Source organism: Lotus japonicus, chromosome 6, assembly GCF_012489685.1.
Source record: "Lotus japonicus ecotype B-129 chromosome 6, LjGifu_v1.2".
NCBI classification, from domain to species: Eukaryota; Viridiplantae; Streptophyta; class Magnoliopsida; order Fabales; family Fabaceae; genus Lotus; species Lotus japonicus.
In genome coordinates this window covers 41,780,269-41,798,757 of record NC_080046.1, presented here as the reverse complement: position 1 = coordinate 41,798,757, position 18,489 = coordinate 41,780,269, and the positions used below count along the sequence as shown (strand labels likewise).

At 38.5% G+C, this 18,489-nt stretch overlaps 1 protein-coding gene and 2 pseudogenes across 1 annotated transcript; 2 read left to right on the top strand and 1 right to left on the bottom strand.

Annotated features, from left to right (window-relative positions):
• Nucleotides 1–1,152: 1,152 nt before the first annotated feature.
• Nucleotides 1,153–3,439, bottom strand: LOC130726918 (cytochrome P450 71D11-like). Its single transcript, XM_057578239.1, has 2 exons — nucleotides 2,477–3,439; nucleotides 1,153–2,037 (listed from the first exon to the last, which is right to left on the bottom strand). The coding sequence occupies exons 1-2, from the start codon at nucleotides 3,380–3,382 to the stop codon at nucleotides 1,393–1,395; spliced, it is 1,551 nt and encodes a 516-aa protein (XP_057434222.1). The 5' UTR covers nucleotides 3,383–3,439; the 3' UTR covers nucleotides 1,153–1,392.
• A 1,701-nt stretch (nucleotides 3,440–5,140) lies between these two features.
• LOC130726808 (cytochrome P450 71D11-like) lies at nucleotides 5,141–12,334 on the top strand (annotated as a pseudogene).
• A 3,016-nt stretch (nucleotides 12,335–15,350) lies between these two features.
• Nucleotides 15,351–17,788, top strand: LOC130725325 (replication protein A 70 kDa DNA-binding subunit C-like; annotated as a pseudogene).
• Nucleotides 17,789–18,489: the final 701 nt, after the last annotated feature.

Below are 18,489 nucleotides of genomic sequence, written 5' to 3'. Positions count from 1 at the left end.
CTCGTCGTCGGGGCATAACATCAGCTTCCATAACCAAGGATGAGCTGCATGGATTCTGGGAACAAATTACCGATCATAGCTTCGATTCGAGGCTGCAGACCTTCTTTGATATGTAAGACTAATTTATTGGTTTAGTTTTTGCTTGATTTTGAATGAGGTTAATTTCTTTTGAAAGACAAAAATCTTTAATTGGGATTAAGGAATCACTTACTGTGCTCAATTTTCTAAAATCCTGATAAACTATAGAATGGTCTTCAGATATTATTTTCCATGACTTGATTTTTTTTTTTTTTGATTTTAGAAACATTAGTAAGTTTTTCTTTATCAAATTCCAAAAATATATTTTTATTTATAATTTGACCAATTTTTTATAAACTGCTTGAGGTTAAGGAGATAATAATTTGGATGTCCTTCTTTTGGAATTTTTTCCCATTGATAATGTTAATATCAATATAACCAATCAATATTTAAATAGTAAAACAATCCCTATTTTCATTAAAAATCAATATCAAAATTCGCCCAAATCGATCAAATTCACCGTTTTACAACCAGTATTCTATGATCAAAATTTAAACATGATATAACTATTTTTTTTTCTTCCACAACATCATATTATGGTTAACTTAAGAAATTGATATACAATTTTAACTTTATTAATAAGTAAGTAAGAATAAAACTACGTAAGTTATGAGACATATGGGAAAATTACAAAAAAACGGATCACAAATATTAGAATAGAAGTTTTCCTTGAAAGGCATAAATCATAATAGAAATTGATAAGGTAAAACGTAAGTACAAATGTAAGGGAATGGGTACTTGTTAGAAGATGTCTAATCATTTAATTAATGTGATCTTAGAGTTTTGAGTGATTAGTCTTATGATTTTCGGCTGTGCAGATACTTTGGTACGTAGATCCAAAAAAATGAAAGGGTATGAGGGCATTTAGTGCCCATTTGGGTGGGCGTTGGAGGCCCCATGACGCGCGTCATCACCGCTGGAATTAGGACGCGCGCTCCATGTTATAGCTTTTTCTAAAACTTCGTTCCTACCGCTCCTACCGCTAATCCAAGCGGGCCCTTATAATTTTATTTTGTGGGGGGAATTAAACGCTTAACATTCGAATAGTATAATTTATATAATGTAGCATATGTATTAAAAGTGAGAAATGTTGTGGGGGCACTTACCCCCTTATCATTATAGATCGAGAAATAGAGAGAATGAGGTGTTTATAGATACTTATTAAATGTCTAAGTATCATTCCATAAAACTTATTACTATAAGATACACAATTTTTAACCTATTGTCAATTCATAGTCAAACATAGCCTATTTATTTCAATTGACGGTAGGTTTCTTGCCTCCACACTATATTATGGGGACACCAACAAAGGTTTCAAGTTTCTTCTTGTGAAACTCCTGTGACATGCAAAGGATGATAAGCAAAAGGAATCAATAACAGATCTTGTTTTCTTCTTACTGTGACTCCAAATTCCTCAGTCATGTCCAATTCTTCACTTCTGATTCCACCGGGAAGCTTCCAATCAAAATGATACAACAACATTGAAAGGCCCAACTCAATACTTCTCAGACCAAATGTGCTACCTGGGCATATTCTTCTTCCAGCACCAAAAGGAATGTACTCAAAATCATTCCCTTTGTAATCAATAGTGCTATCAATGAATCTCTCAGGATAAAACCTCTCTGGTTCAGTCCAATAGTTTGAATCTCTTCCAATTGCCCAAGCATTGACTATGACTTTACTTTTGGCTGGTATGTGATAACCATGTATCTCACATGCTTGACCGCATTCTCTTGGAAGCAAAAGAGGTGCTGGAGGGTGCAACCTCAGGGTCTCTTTGATAACTGACTTCAAATATTTGAGCTCATTGGTACAATGTTCATCAACCTTCCCTTTCATATTGAAAACCTCTCTCACCTCAGCTTGTGCTTTCTTCATTACTCTTGGATCCCTTACCATTTCTGCCATTGCCCAATCTACTGTCATAGCTGATGTCTCACCTCCAGCACTAAATATGTCCTGAAAGTTATCAATAAGGTTAAGCGAATGCAAGAATGTTTAGAAAGATAGTTAATAGATATGCAGACAACATGCAGACAGAGTCCAACTCTGCCTATGCTAGCATAGCTGGTCCTATGATTGGATAAATGATGAGGGTTGTGTTAGGCCTTCGGCAGCAGACTTAAAACTGGACGATATCTTTGATATGGATTTGTTATCCATATAGTCGACCTCACCTGGTGGGATAAGCTGATAAGGCTTTGAATGCAAATGTAGACAGACTCCTATCCAACTCTACCAAAATTATGTGGAAAACATTGCACAACTTCAAAGATCTCAAATATGAGGTATAAGATATTCAGGGGAAATTTTTGAACTTTAATCTTGATTCTACAATAGTGAGCAAGATTATTTTCAAAAAAAGCATTTGAAAGAGATTATAATTTATAACACTTACCAAAATCACGGCCTTTATATTGTTTTTAGTTAAGGAAAAATCCTTGTTGTTACCACCATCCTCAAATTTTAGGAGAATATCTACCAAATCTTCCTCTGCTTCACCTTGTTCATCTTTGGCTTCTGACTTTGCCTCTTTGTGCTCATTGATGATGTCTTCTAATATCTTATCAGTTTTATGATGCAATCTCAAAAACTTAGGCCTCAAACCAGTAAAAAGTTGAAGCCATGGAGAAGAAGGAAACAAATCTCCTAAGTCAAAACCTGCCGAAATCTTAATTGATTCTTTTAACACTGATATAAAACTCTCTTGGTCTTTGCATTTCTTGCCAAAGGCAGACATTGAAACAATTGTGTATATTGATGAAATTACTGCTTCAGTAAGGTTGATTGGCGATCCTATCTCTGAATCAATCCGTTTCACAAGATTGGAGAACACTTCTTCTCTAATGTGCTGGAATGAGTTCACACGTTTTAGGCTTAGAAGCTCCAAGTTGCAAATCTTCCTTAGCTGTCTCCAATAATCACCATAAGGAGCAAAAGCTATGCCTGTGGAATTGTAAGACATTATTTCTGCAGCTAGGATTTTTGGTCTTTTTGCAAAGTTAATGTCATGGGTTTTCATCACTTCCTTAGCACACTCTGGTGAGGAAATGACAATAGTAGAAACCTCTCCAAGTTGAAGGTGCATCAAGGGTCCATATTTTCTGGCCAAGTCTCTTAAATTTCTATGGGGTTGAGAGCTTATAAGATTGTGTATGTTTCCTATAAAGGGTAGCTTCCTAGGCCCTTGGGGAAAGTTATAAGTTGAGTCAGTTTTTTTCGGGTTCTTGCCTATTTTCTGCACTATAAGGGTTAAGAGGACAAAGGAGAAAAGACCTGACAAGTAGAGGATTAGTGTAGCCATGGAAAAGAAACAGACTTGTATTGTGAGTCATATCCTACTAGTGTCTGTTTATATAAAGTATACAAATGAGACTATGTTGTAAATTGTAACTATTTTTGGCTGTCTTCAGTTTCTCTAATATTTGAACAGATTCATTTCCATATTTAATTTCTTCTCCTACTTTTGTAGTATCTACCGTCTTAAAGTTTGGCTGACAGTTGGTAGCCGGTTCAAGCGGGTGACGTAATATGGATGGCAACATTTGTTCCACAATGGTATGAGGGAAAACTCCAACATGGTATCTTCTGTTATACAAAGATGTAACATAAAGAGCATCTCGAATGAAAGTTTTTAGTTGGGTTGCTTAAACACTATTTTAGTGGGTTTTGAATTTTTTTTTGAAGGAAATATTCAGATAGTTTTGATGATCTCATTTTGATGGATACCAGCCGTCCTAGGATGTGTGTATAAAGAATATTTGCATCCCCAAAGTGAATCTTTCAGTTATATTATTATAAAAGTTATTTTCTTTCAATTATTACTTCTTGCGAAACCTCACAAGTGACGGCATGGAAGCATAGATCATGCACTATACAAAACAAACAAACATTACATCCGGCAGGATAATAACTTTAAGAAAAAACAAATAGAATATTCTAAACCTTTTTGGAGTAGAGATCTCGCAGAATCAGTCCAGATGGATAACTTTGGTTGGATCAATAAGTGAATTTCTTAATTCCCTCCGGTCTCTTTAGTTATGAAATTGTTTGGTTGACATCTCACGTTCATCCAAAAAGAAATATAACTACACATAAAGACATTAAAAAAGTCAGTGAAAAAGAAAAACTAACAGACGTAAATGAAAGAGGGCAAGAGAAGGAGGTTCAGTAGAGTTTATTATTGTGAATCAAGTGTTACAGCTTTGAGCAAATATAAATAGGAAATAAGTAAAAGACTAAAAGACTATAATCTGCCACTATGATAAATAATAAAATAATCTTATATTATCTAATAAGAATGACTTCAAGCATGTAACACTTCCCGTAAAAAAAATAGAAGTATGTAACCCTTGAATCAATTTTTAGAATTTGGGTTAAATCTAACATTACCTTAAAAGCTAGTTTAGTGGTAAGAGTTGCTCTAACTTTAGTAAATGCTTATTTAGCAATATCTCAAGTCAACGCAAGACTTCTTAATACACTCTCTCGCGTCTAAAATTGGACATTTGGAGCGTAGAATTAAAAGAAATTAACATTAATATATAGACGGTGTACAATAAGCGGATATAATGAATAAAAGATAAGATTGAAACACATTATTGTCATACCTGTCACTTATCTTTCTACTTGTATTCTCATTAGGCGTGGTTTAATTTTAGGTGTGAAGAGAATATTTTTCTAATATTATCGATGTTATGAATCTTATTTAATTTCAATTAACGGATATCATAAATTTAATCTAACATCTAGCAATATCGTTTTGAAATTTTGATTTATTTACAACTCATTTTTTCTTTTATTTCATTTCCACTATCTCGTTTTATCATATATCTCTCATATCTTTTTTTTCTTCATATATTTAAGGAAAACGTTATTGCATCAAATGATTTGCGACACTGCCATATGTATGTTACCACTCCATTGATGTACTACTCTCAAAATAAAACAGAGAAAATACCAAAAGAAATTCTTGATAAAATAATGTCTAGTACCCTAAGAACCCCTTGCTTCAATGTTCACGCACATAGAATTGCTGCTTTTCACCAAACAGAAAGAAATTGATGCACCTTACCCTTACTCCCCTGTTTTTTTCTAAATGGACCTTCAACCATTCTTCTACCCTTTGACCCTTTCTTTCATTTTCCTCATCTTCATTTTCACTCGAAAATTAAAGAATCTCAAGAAAACTGACTTAATTCCAAATATACCACCCGAAGTTTCAAAAAAAAAAAATATACCACCCGGGCCATGGAAGCTACCAATCATAGGAAACATACACCATCTTGTTGGCTCTCCACCACACAGAAAATTAAGAGAATTGGCCCAAAAATATGGCCCCTTGATGCATCTCCAACTTGGAGAGGTCTTCTTCATCATTGTTTCCTCACCACAGTATGCTAAGGCAATCATGAAAACCCATGATGTTACCTTTGCATCAAGGCCTTATTCTCTAGTCTCTGATATAGTGTTTTATGGTTCCACAGACATAGGTGAGTACTGGAGACAACTTCGAAAGATTTGCACTGTAGAGCTTCTAAGCATGAAACGTGTGCAGTCTTTTAGGCCAATCAGAGAAGAAGAGGTGAATAACCTCATCAAATGCATTGCTTCAGAAGAAGGATCAGTCATCAATCTTGATAGAATAGGATATTATTTATTCTCTTTGTAATTACGCCTGTAATTAGGGTTTAATATTTATTGTTAGTCAACTAGGTAAGTTGTATATATAGGGTATTTCATTATCAATAATAGTCACGGAATTGATTTCCTTCATGGTATCATTGAGCAGGTTCAGATCCCCTCTTCCAATCTGACCTAATCCTTTTATTTTATTTCCTAAATTCTCCCTCCAAACCCACCCACTGCCGCTGTCTCTCCCCTAGCACCCGCCACACCGCCGTCGCCGCAGCACTCCTCTCCTTCTCGCGCCGCCGCCGCCACAGGCCTTCCTCGCTGTCGCCGGTTCTTCCTCTCCCATCGAAGAACTCTCACCACGCTGTACAGGTCTTCTCACCTTGTGCCTGCGTGACTCTCTGCGCCTCCAGGCTCGTCGGACGTCCCGCCACCACCGCCGTCCCTCCCGCCGGCCACCGCTGTCCCTCGCGCCTTCAACCGCACGCCCTCCCGTCGCTTCCAGCCCTTGTTGTTGGCAGCAGACCCGCGTGCCCAGCCGGATCCGATCCAGGATCCAAGTTCCTTTTTTTATTATTATTTTATTTCTTTCCGGTTCGCCAGGATCCAACTCGCCCGGACCGGACCGGTTCCAGCCAACCCGGTCTAGCCGCCCACCTAGAAAAAAAAAAAAAAAAAAAAAAAAACTTATTTTTTTTCCTGTTTTGCAGTTTCTATGGCTACCTCCGACTCGACAACTGGCTCTCCAACCGGCGACACCACTACGGTTCCTACGCCCACTGCCACACCTACGGCCCCTTCGTCCCCCACTGTCAAGCCCGAGTTTCATCCGGCCCTTGCTGTTATTACTAACATCAAAAACAACATTCCTTTCAAACTCGAGCTCGACAAGGACCACTATGCTCTGTGGGCTGAATTGTTTGAAACTCATGCTCACGCCACTCAGGTGCTCCACCACATCATTCCACAAGCTGGTTTGGAGCCTCCTGCGCGCACCGATGCTTCCTATGCTCGGTGGGCTACTCTTGACTCTACTGTCAAGCAGTGGATTTATTCCACCATCTCCTTTGATCTTCTCTCCACTGTTATGGAAAAAGGTTCTACTGCTATGGCTACTTGGAACCGTATCGCTTCTATGTTTGAGGACAATCAGAACTCTCGTGCTGTCGCTCTCGACCAGGATTTCATCTCCACACGCATGGAAGATTTTCCTAATGTTTCGGCCTATTGTCAGCGTCTGAAACATATCTCTGATCAGTTGCGCAATGTTGGTGCCCCAGTCAGTGACCATCGTCTTGTTCTTCAGTTGGTCTCTGGTCTCACTGAGCCTTTTCGTGGTGTTGCCACCTTGATCCGTCAGAGCGAGCCTTTGCCTTCTTTCCTCAAGGTCCGCTCCATGTTGATTCTAGAGGAATCTGGTCTCGCCAGGATGTCCGGTCCGGCCTCTCAGACTGCTTTGCACACCTCTGCTTCCCGTCCACAGGCCTCCGTTGACTCCTCTCCGCAGCGCCCCACCTACCGCAGCGATCAGGGCCACTCCAACCATCGTTATGGGTCAGGGCACACTCGCAATTATCAGGGTGGTTCTAGTAAACCTAAGAAGAAAGGTGGCTCCCGTTATCCTGGATCATCTGGCTCCTCTGGTTCCTCTGCTGCATCTCCTCCACCCTGGCGCCCACCACCGCAGGCATCCTGGAATCCCTGGGGTTGGGCTCCTCCCCCTGGTTGGGCTCCTTCCCCTTGGGGCATGCCTCCTTGTCCTTACCCCACATCTCAGTGGTCGCGTCCCATGGGTGCTCCGCCGCAACCCGGCGTTTTAGGTCCGCGTCCTCAGGCCTACACCGCTACTGCTTCTCCAGCACCCACTGATATCGCTGCTGCCATGCACACCATGTCCTTGACTCCTACAGACACCACGTGGTACATGGACACCGGCGCCTCGTCCCATACTGCGGCATCTCAAGGTACTCTCACGTCTTATTCTAATTTAAGTCATTTAAATCAGAAACTGATAGTTGGTAGTGGTCAGGGCATTCCAATTCAGGGTTCAGGATACACTTCTATTCCTACCCCTCACAAACCTTTAGCACTCAATCATGTCTTGCACACTCCGCGAATTATTAAAAACTTAATTTCTGTGCGACAACTCACTACTGACAATAATGTTTCTGTTTCTTTTGATCCATTTGGATTCTCGGTGTCTGACTTCAAGACGGGGATGCCTCTCCTGAGATGTAACAGCCTCGGCGACCTCTACCCAGTCACTCGTTCCTCTCCCTTTGCTGGTCTTGCTTCTAGTGTCTGGCACAATCGACTTGGTCATCCAGCTTCCTCAGCTTTAAACCATCTTAGGAATAATAAACTTATTTTTTGTGAACCTTCGCGTTCTAGTTCTGTTTGTGACTCTTGTGTTTTAGGCAAACATGTCCGGTTGCCTTTTCGTTCATCTGAAACTATTACTTTGAGACCATTTGATATTTTGCATAGTGATTTATGGACGTCTCCTGTTTTAAGTACTGCTGATCATCGTTATTACGTTTTGTTTTTGGATGATCACACTGATTTTTTATGGACGTTTCCGATTAGCAAGAAATCTCAGGTTTATGAAATGTTTACTACTCTTGCTACACTTATTCAAACACAATTTTCAGCAAATATTAAATGTCTTCAATGTGATAATGGACGTGAATATGACAATGAATCCTTTCATCAGTATTGTGATGCTAATGGCCTTATTTTTCGCTTCTCTTGCCCTCACACTTCTTCTCAAAACGGCAAAGCAGAACGGAAAATTCGCACCATTAACAACATGATCCGCACCCTCCTCGCTCATTCGTCAGTTCCTCCTTCATTTTGGCATCATGCCCTTCAAATGGCAACATATCTTCTGAACATTTTGCCACGCAAGACTCTTCAGAATGATTCTCCTACTCAGCTGTTGTATCATCGCGACCCTTCCTACTCCCACTTACGTGTCTTTGGTTGTCTATGTTTTCCTCTATTTCCTTCCGCTACAATAAACAAATTGCAACCACGATCGACTCCGTGTGTTTTTCTAGGGTATCCGATGAATCACAGAGGTTATAAATGTTATGATTTGTCACACAGAAAAATTTTAATATCGCGGCATGTCATTTTTGACGAAACCCGATTTCCCTTTGCTGACCTATCCTTGACTCCTGCCCCTTCTTATGAGTGCTTCACCAAGGACCTCCCTCCTTCCTTGATCCACCATTGGCAAACCGTATCCTCCCGCCCACCTGACCCTCCGGTCCAGCCGTCGAGTCCCACTGACTCTTCGCCTCCCTTATCGGCTCCCGTCTCCCCTACCGCTTCTCCCTCACCTTTGCCCTTGCCTCCGGTCCCTCCTGCACCACCCGTACGGACCATGACTACCCGTAGCATGCACGACATTTCCAAACCTAAAAAGCCTTTTAGTCTTTCGGTCTCTATTGATGACCCGTCCATCTCACCCTTGCCTCGTAACCCAAAACAAGCCTTATCCGATCCAAATTGGAAGTCCGCTATGCAGTCTGAATTTAATGCTCTTATTAGAAATAATACGTGGGAGTTGGTTCCCCGTCCTTGTGATGTTAATGTTATTCGTTGCATGTGGATTTTTCGCCATAAAAAGCAGTCTAATGGTTTGTTTGAGCGGTATAAGGCTCGTCTTGTAGGTGATGGCAGGTCTCAGATTGCAGGTGTGGATTGTGATGAGACATTCAGCCCCGTGGTGAAACCGGCTACCATCCGGACAGTTCTCAGCATTGCTCTATCCAGATCCTGGCCCATACATCAGTTGGATGTCCAGAATGCTTTCCTGCATGGTGATCTCCATGAGACTGTCTACATGCATCAGCCTTTGGGTTTCCGCGACCCTCACCACCCGGACTATGTCTGCCGTCTGAAGAAGTCCCTTTATGGTCTGAAACAGGCGCCTCGTGCTTGGTATCAGCGATTTGCTGATTATGTTTCCTCTATTGGATTCCGGCACAGCACTTCAGATCATTCTCTTTTCATCTTCCGGCAGGGTTCTGATATTGCCTACATACTTCTCTATGTTGATGACATCATCCTGGTTGCATCATCGCATGATCTCCGCAAATCCTTTATGGCACTTCTTGCATCCGAGTTTGCTATGAAGGATCTCGGTCCTCTGAGTTACTTTCTTGGCATCGCTGTCACTAGACATGCAGGTGGCCTTTTCCTCAGTCAGAGCACTTATGCTACTGAGATTATTGCTCGCGCCGGCATGGCCTCATGCAACCCGTCTGCTACACCGGTTGACACCAAGCAGAAGCTCAGTTCTTCCTCTGGGACTCCTTGTGAGGATGCCTCCCTATATCGGAGCCTTGCGGGTGCCCTACAGTACCTCACATTTACTCGTCCTGACATTTCCTATGTTGTTCAGCAGGTTTGCTTACATATGCATGCACCCCACACCGAGCACATGCTTGCCCTCAAGCGGGTTCTCCGCTATGTTCGTGGCACATTGACTTATGGGCTACATTTGTATCCCTCCCCGGTTGAAAAGCTTGTTTCTTACACTGATGTTGACTGGGGGGCTGTCCTGACACCAGACGCTCCACTTCTGGTTACTGTGTTTTCCTCGGTGACAACCTCATATCTTGGTCCTCCAAGCGGCAACCCACTCTCTCTCGCTCTAGTGCTGAAGCTGAATATCGCGGTGTTGCTAATGTTGTCTCTGAGTCCTGCTGGATCCGCAATTTACTTCTGGAGCTTCATTTTCCTCTCTCTCAGGCAACATTGGTCCACTGTGACAATGTTAGTGCCATCTACCTCTCTGGGAATCCAGTGCACCATCAGCGTACCAAACATATTGAGATGGATATCCACTTTGTTCGGGAAAAGGTCGCGCGTGGCCAGGCTCGCGTCCTTCATGTTCCTTCCCGTCATCAGATTGCGGACATTTTTACCAAGGGCCTACCTCGGCTTCTTTTTGATGATTTTCGTTCCAGTCTCAGCGTCGGTGAACCTCCCGCTTCGACTGCGGGGGTGTGATAGAATAGGATATTATTTATTCTCTTTGTAATTACGCCTGTAATTAGGGTTTAATATTTATTGTTAGTCAACTAGGTAAGTTGTATATATAGGGTATTTCATTATCAATAATAGTCACGGAATTGATTTCCTTCAAATCTCTCTCAAGCAATTGTTTCATTGATGTTCACAATCACTTCTAGAGCTGCTTTTGGCAAAACGTACATGGGGCAAGAAGAGTTCATACCATGTGTAAGAGAAGTTCTGAAGCTAGCTGGGGGTTTTTTCATCGGAGATTTGTTTCCTTCTGCTAAGTGGCTTCAGAACCTCACTCGAATGAAGCCTAAACTTGAAGAGCTACACAAAAAATTGAATAAAATTCTGGAGACTATCATCGATGACCATAAGGCAAAGTCAAGAACCAAACAAGGCCAAGTTAAAGGAGGAGAGGAAGATCTCATTGATGTTCTCTTAAAATTTGAGGACAGTGGCACTGGCCAGGATTTTCACATAACCAATAGAAACATCAGAGCCATACTCTTTGTAAGCATATCAATTGTCTTGCAAAATCATAAACATGTGAATAATTATATATTCTGGTGCGAAAATCAGCTTCTTTTATCATAGAATCAATTCTGACACTCAGAAGCTCCCCACACAAACGCTTCTTTTAGGAATTGATCACTCAGAGTCAATTGTCAAAAATTTCCTAATCACTTTCCGGGAATTGTGCAGTACTTTGATGTGCTGGATACCTTTGATGTTTGAATTGATTTAACTTGATATATTTATATATTGCCTTTCAGGATATCTTCACTGCTGGAAGTGACACAGCAGCAACTACCATTAACTGGGCAATGGCTGAGATGATGAAGGATCCAAGAGTATTGAAGAAAGCACAAGCTGAAGTGAGAGAGATATTCCATAAGAGAGGGAAGGTTGGAGAAACTTGCATGGATGAACTCAAATACTTGAGAGCAATCATCAAAGAGGTCTTAAGGTTACACCCTCCTGGTCCTCTTCTAATTCCTAGGGAATGTGCACAAGCTTGTGAGATTAATGGCTATCACATACCAGCCAAAAGTAAGGTCAAAGTCAATGCTTGGGCAATTGCAACAGATCCTAAATATTGGACTGAACCTGAGAGGTTTTATCCTGAGAGGTTTATTGATAGCTCTATTGACTTCAAAGGAACTAATTTTGAGTATATCCCTTTTGGTGCTGGAAGGAGAATTTGTCCAGGCATGAACTATGGTGTTGCAAATATTGAGTGGATTCTTGCTTTGTTGTTGTATCACTTTGATTGGATACTTCCCAACGGAATGAAAAATGAGGATTTGGACATGACTGAGCTATTTGGAGCGTCTGTCATAAGAAAAGATGACTTGAACTTGATTCCAATTGCTTCTCTTCTCCTTCTCTGCTTGTAAAATGAACCCCAAAAGTTCAATATTTGAACTTTATTACTGTATAATGTAAGAATCTAACCGAAAAAAATATTCATAACCCACTCTTATGTATACACACTCAGACAAAAAAAAAGAGATCAGAGTGAAGAAATGAATTGGTATATGATATAATGTGATAAGGTGGAAATAAAGAGAAAAATGTGTTTATGACTTATGAGTGTCTATATTATTGTGTTTAGGAATCAGTCCTCTTATTTAAATGGTTCTTGTGGTCTACCACCAATTGCAACTTTACTTTGTTTTTAATGAATAAATCTGGATTGGTCTACCACCAATCTATAAACACTACAAAGGAAGAAGCTAAAAGCTACTGTTCACTAAGAGAGTTTTGTAGTATGTATGCTGGTGCACCGTAAGATTCAATGCTGGCAACCTTTTTGATTTATTTAAATGTTTCTGGTATCCTTTTTGTCACTTTATGAGGTTTATGTAATGTTATAGATCAGTGTTTTAAAACTCGGCTCGGTCATCGACTCGGTCGAGGCACCGAGTCAATGAATCACTGGTCGAACCAGTGAGTCATTGGGTTGATTGCTTAACTCGGTTTATATTAAAAAAATAAAAAAATAGAAATACTAGCTAAGATTGGTTAATAATTTTAGTGTTTTAAGCAATTACCAAACTAAAATTTCTTTAATTCTTTGTTGTATTCACTTGCAAATATTTAAATATATATTTCACCTTGGTTGCTTATGTATTATATTACCTATTATATAATTATTTTCATCCAGGAAGACAAACAAAACACGCTGTTAGCATAGTGGTAAGGCTCTCCGTGTGTAATGTCCATGTTATGTGTTCGAGCCCCACCTATAACATTTTTTATAAAAAAAGGCTATTAAACTAATAATTGAGGGTGACCCGCCGGTCCAACCGAGAATCGACCGAGTCACCGGTTTTATGGTCAACTCGGCCGAGTCACACCGGTTTTATCCGGTTCGATGCATTTCCGATCGAACTACTGGCTCGGACCGGTCACACCACCGAGTCCCGGTTGAACCGGTCGGACCGGCCGGTCCGAGCCGAGTTTTAAAACTATGTTATAGATACTTTTTGAAGTGTTGTACTTAGAAAAATAACTTTTTGTCAGTATGATTATATGTTGCAGGACGTTGTTTGATGAAATTGTTATGTATTATATAATTTTTAAATCTGAATGGATAGTTGGTGAAATATTAATTATTTTATTAATGTAGTTAACGAAATTTTAGTTTGGTATTTTTTCTCTTACATAAATAGTTTTAATTGAAATATGGTGATGAATTATAAATGTGTTTTGTAGTACCAATTAAATTTACGTTTTTAATTAGTTATACTGGGGAAAATTAATATGTTTTTTAACATTTAAATCTAAGTTAGGATTAAATTAAGGTTGGTTTTACACTTGTAGGTAGGAGCCGATAAGAAAATGGAGATTAGGTTTAGTGGTTTCTTGCCTCCACCCAAAATTAGGTTCTGGTGATTTTCGAATTTATCATTATGGATCGATTTGCAGACTGAATCAGGTGATGAATTCTTAGGGTTTATGTTTGTTGTCGAATCCCGAATTAAGGTTCTGGCGATTTGCCATCCTTTTTCGTTCAGATCATTCTTCCTGTTTTTTCGAAAATGAATTTACTTTTGTTTAGGGTTAGTTGTCAGTGGTATCTGATGAAAACTTTTTTCTGTTCAGATGAGGTTGTTGTAAGATCAAGTTTTGATCTAGTAGTACAACTCTATGTTTTGATGATTACAAGTTAACCTTTTGATATGAACAATTGTGGTACTCTAACGTGTTTTTCTGAGTGTGCTATTTACAGGCTCTGACCTCAAATCAATCTCACACAAATCAGAAGCACTGTGTATAAAGAGTGACCCAAGCAACGCTTTCGCATTCACCATGTTCAGTATGAACAGTGGAAAAGCTTCAGAAGTTCTGAAGTTATACAAACTCTGATGTGGACTCAGTCACTAGAAGTTCTGAAGATCCAGAAAGTCTGATAACCAAGAAACACTGAAGGCTCAGATGTTCTGATGGTGTAGAAGACTCTGAAGATCCAGAAGCTGAATAGTGGAAACTCTGAAGTCCAGAAGCAAGAAACTCTGAAGGCCATGTTCTTCCCTCTGAGTTCAGAATCAGAAGATACAATGGTCAGAGGATCTGTGCTTTCCCTCTGACTCTGATCAACCGGCTTCACAAGTTCCAATATGAAGCATTCCCCTGATCAGAAGTCTCCTAGGTTTAAAGGTCGCGTCGCTATCCAAGTACAAAAGCTACTGTACCTTCCTGACGACCTACCTAACGTTCTCAGCCACAGCAGAAGCTGGATTTTCCAGAACTGCCCTCCAACGGTAGCATTTCCCATGCATCGCTCAACCCTAATCCTTGGAGTATATAAAGAGGCTGAAGACTGAAAGAAACGGCTAGAAGCATTCACATACGCAAGACATATTCAAAAATCTTCTAAGTTTTCTTTCATCTGAAATTCATTGAGTTTACTATTAGCTTTTTAGAAGCAAATCTCTTGTAAACAATTCTTTGATAAACAGTTTGTTTAGTTCCTTTAGGAGATCAAGGTTGATCGGATCCTAGAGAAGACTAAGAGAGTGAATCTTAGTGTGAGCTAAGTCAGTGTAATTGTTAGTCACTTGTAGGTTTCAAGTGCAGTTGTAACTCTTACCTGATTAGTGGATTGCCTTCATTCTAAGAAGGAAGAAATCACCTTAACGGGTGGACTGGAGTAGCTTGAGTGATTTATCAAGTGAACCAGGATAAAATCCTTGTGTGCTTTTCTATCTCTTATCTTTAGCACTTAAGTTCTCGAAAGATTTGTCAAAATCTTTAAGGTGGAAGTTTTATACTGAAAACGTTATTCAAACCCCCCCTTTCTACCGTTTTTCATACCTTCAGTTGTGAGATGCTTTCATATGTAGTGTGTTTTGGTTTTGATTGTTTTTTCTTTTATTCTGAGGGAAGTACAATTTAAAGCAGAAAATTTTGTTTGTTTTTACTTTTCATGAAAGTTCTGAGCGCTGAAAAACTTTTTGTGGGAAAATAGTTTTCTATGTGCACGCCTTCTTTCGTTGGCTATATAAGGCCTTGCATTTGTCATTTTTGTATGTTCCAGATCGATTCCTATTTTCTTTCCTTTGTGCAACCTAAGTTTAATTTGCTTTAAGTCAATAGTCATGAGTTCTACTGATTCAATTGATTCTGTGTTGACTCTTTGTCCTCCAACCCATAAGTGGAGGATCAAAGTTAGGGTTGTGAGAATGTGGGTTGCTGATTCCTATATGGGTGATAACAAACCTGTTTCAATGGAGCTGATCTTGCTTGATCAACATGTGAGTATTAAATATTTTGTTGGCTTTGAAATTTTGCTGTGTATTTGATGTTTGCTTTCTATTTGATGTTTTCTTTTTAGGGTGGAAAAATTTAAGCTACAATAAGGAAACTGTTGTTTAGGAAGTGGGCTGAATTTATAATGGAAGGAAAAGTGTATTTGATCTCATTTTTTCATTTGATTCCAAATATGGGTTCCTATCGCCCCACTGAACATGGTTTCAGGATTTTATTCAATAACAAAACTAATGTTCTTCCATGTGAGAGCAGTATCATACCAAGGTGGGGATTTTCACTGAAGGATACTAGGGATCTGAATGGGGATGCTTTTCAGTCTGAGTATTTAGTAGGTAAAGCTTTTTCTTTTTATGTTATCATGGAATTTAATGAATTCAGTTATGTGGATAATTGATTTGAAGATTTATCCTTAGATGTGTTGGGTTTGTTGACTGCTGCTTCTGAACTGAGGACCTATGTTAAGGATGAAATTTCTACTAAAATGATGTTGATTGAGATCAGTGATGAGAAGTAAGTCCTTTTATTTTTTGTGTTTTGCACTGCTTTCCTTAATTTTCTAATTTGACTTTTCTGATCGTATTCTTTTATTTTAATAGGGGTAAAGTAGAGTGTGCTCTTTTTGGAAATTATGCTGATCTTGTGTCTGAATATATTGCTGCCAATCCCAATGAAAAACCGATTATAGTGTTTCAGCTTGCTAAGATGAAAACTTTTAGAGGTTTGATTCATTGGTTTGAATATTAATGATTTATAACAACTTTTAATTTCCTTATTAATTTAGTAGTTGAGCGGTCAAACTTCTATATATGTATTTTGTAGGAAAAAATGTATTGCAAAATGTCATGAAGGCTTCTAAGATTATACTAAATCCTGATTGTGCAGAGGCCATTTCTTTCTTGGATAGGTAAGTGAGATGTTGGTTGCTAAATTTTTCAATGATGTGTAAATAATGATATGTAATTTTTTTCTGAAATTTAGTTAACATTTGTTTTTAATTTGATTGTGAAGGATTTCAATCATTGATTTTAAAATCAATCAAGCTGTTGGTGAAATTTTCACTCCTAAGCCTGCTGTTCCTATATATGAAGACTTCATGAATAACCATCTGAAGAAGACAATTGCTGGGTTGAATGAAACAGAGGAGGTAATTTGTTTATACCTAAATTAAATGATTTGTTTTCAGTTGTAATTGTAATAAGTTTATGTTAGATGTCATATTTGTATTTACTTTCTACAATTCAATGTAGGATGGGTTTTTCATTGTGCTTGCAAAGATTGCTGGTTTGTTGCAAGATGACCAATGGTGGTACTTTGCTTGCAAGTGCCACAAAGTTGTAACCTATGATGATGGTTTATACTATTGTGGTGGGTGTTTTAAGCATGTCATGGATGTTATTCCAAGGTGGGCACTTGTATTTTGATGCAAAATTCTATATTCTGTTTGTTACATATGTTTTAACTACAATTATTTCTTATTGTTTTAGGTATAGGATTAAGCTTGAAGTTACTGATGAATCAGATTCTGCAGTCTTTATGCTATTTGATTCTGATGCTCAGCACCTTCTAATGAAGTCATGCAAGGAGGTTTTGTCCTATGTGAAGGTTATTATATGCATGAATTATTATATGCATGAATATGTTTATCCGTTTTAGAAAGATTTTTTGATTGGTTTTTAATTATAATGTGTTTTATATCATTTTATATTCTAGGATCCTAAGTGTGGGGAGTTCCCTGCCATGATTGAAGATATATTGGTTGGTAGAGAAATGTTGTTCAAGGTGGAGAAGAAGTCAAACAGCCTTTTTCAATATGATGAGTCCTATCGCATCAAGAGGGTTTGTAGTGAAGTTGCTATCATAGATGCATATAAATTAGCTGGGGAAGTTAATACACCTGTTGTGGTATATAACAGTGTTTCAGTTTTAGTGATAGCAATTGTTATTTTTTTCAGCGTTTAATTTTGGTATTAAATTTAATATTTAATATTATGGTTTGTTTTTTGTGAAGCCTAATGTTGTTCCATCCACTGCTGTTAATCTGTCTGAAGAAAAAGATGTTTCTCAATGTCCTTCACAATCATCTGATCCTTCATCCCCTGAGGTTTTAACACCTTTTTTGGGAGATGGTCCATCTTATGTTGGGGGTTCTGGTAATATGTTCAAGAGGAAGGTTGGTATGGAGTTGCCAAAAGTTGAAGAAGTGTCCAAGCTGAAGCTCAAGCAAGTTAAAATCGAGAAAGAGTATGGAAACATGTGTCCAAGCTGAAGCTCAAGCATGTCATGTTAAGATAAATAATTGATGAGAAACAATGTGTATTTTGGATGGTTTGAAGGTTGTTAGGTATTGTCTAAGTATTATGGATGGTTTGTACTGTTGAAGTAGTTTATTTGTTCCGGTGTTAAGTATTAAGTTGTGTCTATCTGTATCCTAAGGTTGTTGTTCTTCTGTGAAGTTGTTCAGGGTGTAGACAATTTGCTGTGATGTTGTGGTTTGTATAATAAGTGGATTATTATATTATATAAGGTGATTATTCTATATTTTGTAATTAAGTTTACTAAATTTGTTTAGTTAGCACGTTATTATTGACTAAGTAACCTTTTTATTTGTTGTTTTGTGGGAAACAATTGGTTGATGGTAAAATAATAAAAGTACGAAGAATGGAAGTGAAAATAGCTCTTTTTGGTAGTGAAAAGGGTTTCAATATTAAGGAATGAGAATAAGAAAAATGAGAGGTATCCTCATAGACAAAATAAATTTGTTGTTTTTGAGAGTTTTGTTTTAGCTTCTTGAATATTATGATTTCCTGTTTAAAAAAATATTGTGTTAAAGAAGAAACACTCTTTTTTAAAGAAAGAAGACTTTGTCTTTGATTGGCTTAAAGAAATAAGACTTTTGTTAGATTGTGTTATAATGGGAAATAAATAGGAAACACGATTTTACCATTGTTATTCATATTTTCTGCTTGG